Genomic DNA, 9,835 nt, shown 5'->3' with positions numbered 1-9,835 from the left:
AAAAAATTTTTTATGAAAACACATATATGACTTTCAAACACCATCTGTAACAGATAAATTAATTGTCATAATGTCAAATCATCTTGAACGTTATAATTATATCTTTTAATTGTACATACAATCCATCAATGTTCTATATCTTCGCTTAATGGTGAAGGGATATATAGATAGGGGGATGAGTCCTAAGACCAAGTAAGTTCATTGGGGGGGGGAGTCATAAGACCCTCCAGATCCAAAACACCCATGAACATTTAAAAAACTATGTCTGAAAACCCAAAACAGCTAATTAAATATTCTAATTCATGATTTCAGGCATGTAAGGCTCAATAGTAACCGAAACTCTATTCCTACAAGTTAAGTTAGAATAAAAGAATGTGGTAATTATATTGGCTTACACTGAAAATAATAAGCTAGAATAAAAGAATATGGTAATTATATTGGATTACACTGAAAACAATTGAACAGAAAAAAATAAATTATGATTTCTTGAATTAAATATCTGTATGGTTTCCAGAAAGCAAATTCAAGAAAGCTATTGCTGCTTACTTACAATTTTTTAATAATTTAATGAAATTAATAAAACTATTCTAAAGAATAAAGACGTTTTAATATTAAAGATGTTTATTGATTAAAATTATAAACATATTTTTTTTTTCGGCAGAATATCCAAACACACACGACAATCTGAAAAACGTAGGTCTGAAAACCCAACTTGGACTTGCAAACACCAGCCCGGACATGCAAACAAAAGAAAACACATAAATAAGGAAAGAAAACCAAATGTTCCTTTATTAGCTAATTAACATAACTAAAATTTAATAATTTATTAACATTTTTAACTATTTAAGTCAAAATTTGTTAAAGATGGGGCATTTTCTTAAGAAAACACACTAAATGAGGAAAGACAACCAACTGTACCTATATTATCTAAGTAACACGACAAAAAATCAAGAGTTTATGTGCGGTTTTAACTAGCTAACGATAAATTTGTTACAGATAGGGCGTTTTCTTAAGAAAACGCTTACATTAGAAAAAACACTAAATGTTCCATTATTACATAAGTAAAAAAAAAGTTTTTTTTTAACTGAAAGTAAGTAACTATGTAAAAACTTAACACTAATATAAATTATTCTTTTTATGAAAGGGGGGCTGTACCCTCCTCAACGACTCGCTCTTTACGTTAAAGTTTAACTTTCTCACAACTTGAATGTTTAAAACAATAAAAAAATTTAGCGTAAATAGCGATGCGTTGAGGGTACAACTATGTTTTTTTTTTTTTGGCAAAAAATCCAAACACCCATGAAAATCTGAAAAACGTAGGTCTAAAAACCCAACTTGGAATTGCAAACACCAGCCCGGACATGAAAACAAAAGAAAACACATAAATAAGGAATGAAAACCAAATGTTCCTTTATTAGCTAAGTAACATAAATAAAATTGAAGATTTTATGCACAGTTTTAACTATCTAAGGCAAAATTTGCTAAAGATGGGTCATTTTCTTAAGAAAACACACTAAATTAGGAAAGAAAACCAAATGTTCCTTTATTATCTAAGTAACACGACAAAAAATCAAGAGTTTATGTGCAGTTTTAACTAACTAAGGCTATATTTGTTACAGATGGGCCATTTTCTTAAGAAAACACTTACATTAGAAAAAATACTAAATGTTCCATTATTACCTAAGTAAAAAACAAGTTTTTTTTTTAACTGAAAGTTAAGAATGATGTCAAAACTTAAAACGGATAGAAATTATTCCGTTTATGAAAGGGGCTGCCCCCTCCTCAAAGACTCGTTCTTTACTTTAAAGTTTGGCTTTCTCAAGACTTGAATGTTTTAAACAATAAAAAAATTTAGTGTAAAGAGTGAGGCTTTTAGGGTACAACTATGTTTTTTTTTTTGGCAAAACATCCAAACACCCACGAAAATCTAAAAAACGTAGGTCTGAAAACCCAACTTGGACTTGCAAACATCAGCCCGGACATGCAAACAAAAGAAAACACAAAAATAAGGAAAGAAAACCAAATGTTCCTTTCTTAGCTAAGTAACATAAATAAAATTGAAGAATTTACGCACAGTTTTAACTAGTTAAGGCAAAATTTGTTAAAGATGGGGCATTTTCTTAAGAAAACACACTAAATTAGGAAAGAAAACTAACTTTTCCTTTATTATATAAGTAACACGACCAAAAAATCAAGAGTTTATGTGTAGTTTTAACTAGATAAGTCTATATTTGTTATAGATAGTCAATTTTCTTAAGAAAATACTTACATTAGAAAAAATACTAAATGTTCCATTATTAGCTAAGTAAAAACAAGTTTTTTTTTTAAACTGAAAGTAAGGAACGATGTCAAAACTTAAAACGAATAGAAATTATTCCGTTTATGAAAGGGACTGTCCCCTCCTCAACGACTCGCTCTTTACGTTAAAGTTTGGCTTTCTCACAACTCTATTTTTATAAACAATAAAAAAATTTAGCGTAAAGAGCAAGGCGTTGAGGGTACAACTAAGTTTTTTTTTCGGAGAAACATACAAACTCCCACGAAAATCTAAAAACGTAGGTCTGAAAACCCAACTTGGACTTGCAAACACCAGCCCGGACATGCAAACAAAAAGAATCAATGAAATAAAATCAAAGTGAACTTTGAAAGATCAAGAGAATGTAACTGTGAGAAGCTAAAACACGACAAAGCACTACTCTCGTGGAACTCAAGCCCCATTTAACTCAACCCCCGTGCACCTGAACCCCCCATGTAACTGAACCCCTTTATAATCGAAACCCTGTACAACTGAACCCCCGTGCTACTGAACCCTCGTGCTCATGAACCCTCGTTCAACTCAACCCACTTTAACTGAACCATCGTGCAACTCAACCCAATTTAACTACACCCCCATGTAACTGTATCCCCTTTAACTGAACCCTCGTGCAACTCAACCCTCCATGCAACCCATCCCCCTCAAAACACTTTTCAGCCATTTCTTTTTAAATTGACAATACTTTTCAAACGTTACTTGTGTATTATACAGACACACACCGGATAGGTAAAGCGAGGCCAAGTCACAATGTCATTCTATCGTTACTTTTCAATTAAGCTATTGAATACCTTTTACCAATGTCTCTTGTAGGCGTCAAATCTATTAAGTATCTGAGCATATTCTTTGTATTGTTGATGGAAGCATCCCATTCTTTAATTACCCATGAGGCATTCTTAACCAACCCAATACCGTTACGCAAATACCTTTTCGCAAAAAAAAAAATTCTCAAATAGAGTTTTTTTTACGTCACAATTTTAAACTTAAAATGATTATTAATTGGATTCATATATAGTACGAACGGACTTTCAGTCCTAAATTCACGGGTTTCTGCAAAGTGCTATGGGCTTAATTTAAAAAATACCAGTTTAAAAAAAAAAAAAAATAAACATGTATCCATGAGTTTGACCTCCAAAAATGGGTGTCATAATAGAAAACATGCTTGCCAATCTATGTAGAGTTCATTGTAATAGGCAAATAGCCCTGGTAACCCAATTACTTGAAAATATACACACATATCCATGCCTCAGGCTTGTGAAAGTGCATGTAGGTTTTTAATCTTATATGGCCTTACTACTGACGGGGCAAATAAAAAAAGTGTAAAGGTATAGGAAATGTTAAAATATTCGCGACAAATTCGTAGGGAGTTCAGATTTTAACGAATGCAGTTTTTCTCGATCAAATTCACCAATCCAAGAACCAAGATTATATAAGTATCTCCTAATTTTCATTTGTCATATAGTAAAAACTAATTCCACTTGAATACATTCTTAACAGATCTCTAAAGGTTTAATGGGAGGTTCAATATTAAAGACTGGTTACAATTGAGAGTATTCAACCCTAAATTATCTGGAAATGACATTTTCATTCTTACAATTAATAAGAATGATATATATATATATATATATATATATATATATATATATATATATATATATATATATATATATATATATATATATATAATAAATTAAAAGGATATGGGAGTAAGAATAGTCTCGTGTATTTGGTTCGATATTTAACTCCTTGACTACATTATTATCTGTCTCAATTGTGGGATAACTTTTGAAAGCTATTGGTAAATTTCCTGGCAAGGGTGTTTCAAAATTACTCGTAATTCTTGCACACTAGCAATTGATGAACATCATAATTTATTCCTCTTGAATAATGCCGGAAACAAAGTTAGACGCTGGCAATTAGGGAATCCATGAGCCGAGATGTTGTTTAATTTTTTAATATTTCTGTTAATGACAGTTTCTTTTATACTTATTCTTCTTCTTAGAAATGTGTATTTTCACATTAGATTTCATCCCTTTTTCCTTTTCATTAAATTTTTCTGAGAGGTTCTAACAAATTTTCTGATAGGTCCTAAAAATCTTGAAATGGAAAGTTGAACAAAGCCAACTTCAAATTTTGGTCAGCAAGGACTCGCCAATTGCTAATAGGGGAAAGGAGGGTGCAGCTTTTACCTTGGGGAAAATTTTCTGATTTTCTTCCGCCCTAAAATTTTGAAGCGTGCAATTGTGAATAACTCTTGGTGCTCTTTCTTCTCTCTCTTCTCTCTCTCTCTCGCAGTTGTGTAAGCCTAATATACCATCAAGCCAGCTTTTCGGTTGATGGTAATGGTGTTTTTTCGTGACAGTTCTCTTCTTGTTTTGACCTTTCTCATTTTCTTTTTAGAAAATTCTAGCATTCTTCCAGAGCCGAGCACTTCAACACATCGAGGGCCCTTTTCATTGTTGCCTGTACTTCATGGTTTTAGGAATAAGCCAGCCAAGAACACAATAACAACACAGGTTACTAGACAGAAAAACAAGCTTATTATTGAAGAAAAAATTAAAAATCAACGGAAAAACGAGAAAAAGTAATAACAAAAGTTAATAATGACGACCATGAATAAGCCTAAATCTGTGTTTGTTCGATTTTATGCCTTTTGCAAAGATATTTTTAGATTAAATCCATATACTTTTAATGGTGACGTTTGAGTTTTGAAAGCAGCATAGATTTAAGGAGTATAATTAAATTAAAATTATTTATAGTTGTGGGAAGTTACTTCAATTGAACGTCTACATATCCCTCAAAGATCAAAATATTAGTTTAATGTAAGACCAGAAACGGTAATAGTTATGCAAATGAAAAATCTTACCTTATTGGTAAATTTGTTGCCAAGATATTGGTTACACATGCTGCTTCTAGCACAACTAAGTCAAGAATGCTAGATCATGTGTCCGGTGGAAGAAAAGCGATAAGTGTGGAATATATTTTTTTTGTGATAATTCAATACTAGTCTTATATTGTACGCGGCGTCTTGTTGGTGTTGCAGACGATTTCACAGTCAGTCGCAGTTTGTCTGCTCTTTTGTTCCGGCTCAACTTCCGTTTTCAGCAAATTTTGGATAATAGAGTCCATAAATTTATTAAATTTTTATTTATTTATTTTATTCAACGCAGGAAAAAGCCATAGGCTTGTCGCAGTAAAAACATTTGCATTAAAGAATGGAAAAAATTAATATGATTTTTCTCCCGGCATGTAAGTGGGTTGAGGGCTCTGAGTGAGGAGGAAGAGTCCTGAAAAGTTAATTTCTATAGGTTGGTAAAACCTGGCCTCTTCTTCGGTGTGTCTTTCTATATCCTGAATGAGCTAAGATATTCAAATTAGAAACGTGAAGTTTCTTCGCAAAATAATTTTGAAACACTGGCTATTGATGCAGGTCATGGGCATGCATAATAAGAAAATCTTTATTGAAACAGATAAAATTTAACCGAGAGCTGAGGGCTTGAGCCCAACCATAGAAAGTGAGGGCTACACTCGCATGGTGGCGAAAAAAGCCAGTGGTAGGAAGTGCAAGTTGTGCTATCACTTTCAATTCTTGACGAGTACTAGGATTTTCCATAACGTATCAAATTATCCCCTCCTAAGTTTCCATGACCTCCTTTTCTATCCGAAGCTGCCGCGAAAAAAATAATACGTCGATCCAGCTTCACTCTTTGCTAAGTGCCCATAGAGGGGCACTTGATTTGCAAATTTTGTTTATACGGAACCGAATAATAGAAACGCCTTCAAATTCATTTAATAGAATTCTGATTAAAACCAACAGATCACAATAAGACAAGAACACATAATTGATAAACAGGATCAAGGACATAAGTAAAATTAATGTAGGGCGAAAAACACAACTATTCTGCATATATAAGTTTTTGCAGGGCAAACTGTAACCTGAAAAAAGAGTAACGAGTAAGGACGATTCGCCAAAAATAATTCACATTATAAAAGACATAGAAAACCTCTATAGAATATAATCTAGTGGATTAGTGGAAATATGAAAAAAATAACTGGCTTAGTGAATAACAAAAATGAAATGATCGCAATAGACAAGAAAGAAGCAGAGGAAACTAATTAAAGACAAGGAGAGATACCAGAAACCTGGAGCTTCACACAATCAATTACATTAGATCTAGTTACTTATTTCCTCGAATTTCTTGGAAACCCTCCGGAAACTATTTCAAGGATGACCAGAAAGGGAAGACTGCCATTCCTTGAAATTTTTCCCAACATCTTGAAACTTCATTACCTCGACTTAAACATTATCTATAAAATATATATTGTGTATGTTACCATGAATGTTCGAAATTCGTGAATTTCGAGATTCACCGATGAATGTCCGAAATACCTTTTTTTCTCCTTGGATTTAGTCAGCGTTGCTAGTCAACTTTTTCAATTTAATTTAAGGTTTAATAATGACAGGTTAGTTAGGTTGGGTTTTCAACAACCCATTTCTGATATTTATAACCAAATTTAACCTAACCGAAACTAACATAATATAAACTAACTTTAACTTTTACCATCATAGCTTTCTTAATAATGAAAAGCTGACTCGCAAAACTAATTGAATTCAAGAAGAGAAAAAATAATTTCGGACATTCACCAGTGAATGCCGACGTTAACCAGATTTCGGACATTCATGGTAACATACATATTATTAGAAAAGCCTTGGGGCTTTTCTTCTGACCTTCAGACTATTTGATAGTAAATATTGGGTAACTGTTAAATTATTATTGATAGGACTCGGACGGAGTAAAATTTCCCTCTCTTTTTAAGTTCCCTGGCTATTATAGCACCCGATGCTTGGATAGCCTTCTTCATGAAAAGGCTGTTTTCTTTGAATGGATCCTGTGATTGGACCAAGAGTTGGGAATGAAAGCCCTATTTCTCCTACTACATCGTTCTAATTTATAAGCGTTTAATACCAATGCTTATAACTGATCCTGTTCCAACTTTTTATTCCAGAAAATCATTTAATCTTATTTTCAATTATAAGCTTATTTTCAATTATGGCGTTATTATCCAAAAACTTCCACTTTTGAAGAGAGGTAATAGCAAGCGAAGTCGAGCAACGAGTCGAACCGTTTAGTTAATAGCATAGCTGAGGCGTTAAAGAGGGTAATAGATTGAGTATATGGTTAGATGAAAATACTGTATTTAGGAAGGCAAAACAGTTTCAGAAAGAATTATTCTACTCGTGATTGATTAATTCTTTTAATAACGTTATTTGATAAGTGTTATAACGGTAAGGTGGATCATAACCAGGTATATTAAAATTGTGTATTCAGACATCATAAATATGGTTTATTGTGCCGCAAAAAAGACATTTTTCAAATCTGGTTCGGACTAAATTGGGTAAAATATCATTTCCATATTATTTCAGTTTTAAAATGACATAGTTCGCAAATCAAAAAGAACAGAAAGTGTCTCAAAAATTTGAAGTCATCCATTCTGGTGTTTGATGATGATATGGCACTACCTGGCAGGTAAGAGGAAGCAATAAACTTTCAGCTTTGGGATTCCCCGGAGACCAAAATTTCCCGAAAGAAAAGCCCTCGCTCCCTCAAAATTTACAGAATTAACTTTTCCGGTACTTGACCAACTTTCTAGGGCTTCAATAAAATATAGATTAAATGACTAATTCATATTTTACGGATGACAGACTGTTAAAAATCAGGTTTTTGGCCCTCCATCTGGGGCAATCGAGAAGCATGTCATCATCAAATGGGGTGGGAACAAAGCATAAGATGGGATTTAAAAGAAACTAGGATTTGATGGGAAGGATTAAGAGTAAAAAATAGAACAGCCTGGAGTGGAGGAGGAGCATGTCGTCAATCGGGTGTCAAAAGGTCGCATCTCCATAATTTTTCAGAAGAGCAAAAAAAACCTCAAAACTTTTCATTTTCCTCCGATGGCTATAAAACAAAAATGGATTGATATGTAAAATCAATACATCTAAACTCGTTTTTGTTTCACGGTTATAAGAGTGGAAATAAAAAAGTTGTGAGGTTTTTCTTCCTCTTCTGAAAATTTACAATAATGGAGATACGGCCTATTTATAACCGAATGACGATGTACTGCTGTGTTGGCCTTAGGTGGCTTGGTGCTGCCACATCTCCCCCCCAAGACTCCTCAATTAAGCCGCCCACAGCAAGTTGCCCACAATACCAGTCCAGCCTTCCACACTCCTATACCCGTAACCAGCACAGATCTTGCAGTCCGTCCCGATTTGCAAAACGTTTTTCACTCAACCTGCTCAGGTCGTCATGTAAAGCCTGTAAAGAAGCTTAAGCTCTAAGTATTAAAAGTCAGATGAGTAAAATAGTGAAAAAAAATCAAAACCTCAAAACCAACGAGCACCACACCAAAAAAATTATAATTTTCCACTTTTCTGCATCTCCAGGTGAAAATGTTGGCCTAAATAGGGTCAATATATCAGTAAGTCCACATTTATAGACAGTCATTCAGTTTTATACATGGAAATGCTTCGAGTTTCTACCCGCTTCCAGGGCTTACTTCCATGCATTGACGGATTTTGGTCTTAACCACATTATTTACCACTCTATAATGTTGCATTATTGACAAAAAAAAAAACATAACCACTCTTATGTTTTCATATATTTTTACTGTTGTCTACATTCGGATTAGACTCCTTCCCCTGCCCGAAAAATCCTGTATACGTCCTTGGCTGTAGCCTAAATTTTCCAAGGTTGCAATCGAGTTTTGAATGAATCCTGATAGATTGTTTTACGATACTGACCTACTAAGTAAATCACTTTATATAAAATACACTTAGACTTTAGACAATAAACTTTCCAGGCACTGGGCCTTTGTGGCCTGAGCCAAAGAATATATGTAACTTACAAGAGTGGGAATTTGCGCTAGTGTTGACAAAAAACATCCACGCCATCTAGCATTTGGCGACACTGCATTTTTTCAAGCTTTGTAATCGTTTTTCTGTCAGGAACAGATATCAGACATTTACCAATTACACAAAATAAATTAATAATTCTTACTATTGAAGTGAAAAAATGTCAAGTGTTGCCAAACACTAGATGGCATTCAGTTTTTTTTTTATTGACACTAGGGCCGGTTCCTATTCTTGTAAGTTAAATATATTCTTTGATCTGAGCAAAAAAAAATATACATTTGAATAAATATTTATGGTATTCATCAACAACAGCAAAACTTTAACGTAAACAGCCGCCCTTACCAATAGCCCCCACAATATTAAAAGTAAAGTATGTTCATTTAAAATTATGTAGTTGCTCTCCGTTTTCAGATGTGAAACGTGTTTTATTCCATTTATTGTCTATGAAAAGCATCCCAGGTCAGTCCCGTAGTCAACTCTGTCCTTATTGTTCTTTTGTATTGGTGTAAGATTTTTTGCTATTTTAAGAAAAATAACCATAAATGACTATTATGATTATTAGCGGACAGACGTAGAGAATGGTATTGTTTTATAGCTAAACTCAAAGACGC

At 33.4% G+C, this 9,835-nt stretch overlaps 2 protein-coding genes across 3 annotated transcripts in view; one reads left to right on the top strand and one right to left on the bottom strand.

Annotated features, from left to right (window-relative positions):
• cos (kinesin-like protein costa) overlaps window positions 1-4,997 on the top strand; it is a 171,491-nt gene extending 166,494 nt beyond the window's left edge. Inside the window, exon 20 of the mRNA XM_089094032.1 lies at window positions 4,712-4,997. Coding sequence (XP_088950158.1) covers window positions 4,712-4,899 — 188 coding nt within the window. The 3' untranslated portion in view covers window positions 4,900-4,997. The remainder of the gene's footprint in view (window positions 1-4,711) is intronic.
• A 1,088-nt stretch (window positions 4,998-6,085) lies between these two features.
• The window catches only part of LOC148948651 (armadillo repeat-containing protein 8-like), an 81,611-nt gene continuing 77,861 nt past the window's right edge, over window positions 6,086-9,835 (bottom strand). For both annotated transcript variants that reach the window (XM_089094030.1, XM_089094031.1), the window contains one exon: window positions 6,086-6,247. In XM_089094030.1, coding sequence (XP_088950156.1) covers window positions 6,208-6,247 — 40 coding nt within the window. In that variant the 3' untranslated portion in view covers window positions 6,086-6,207. The remainder of the gene's footprint in view (window positions 6,248-9,835) is intronic.

The sequence above is a fragment of the Artemia sp. Qi Xiang Cuo genome, chromosome 9 (assembly GCF_049724085.1).
Source record: "Artemia sp. Qi Xiang Cuo chromosome 9, ASM4972408v1, whole genome shotgun sequence".
NCBI lineage: Eukaryota > Metazoa > Arthropoda > Branchiopoda > Anostraca > Artemiidae > Artemia > Artemia sp. Qi Xiang Cuo.
Note: the sequence above shows the minus strand (reverse complement) of the source record. Positions and strands in the feature narration are given on the sequence as shown.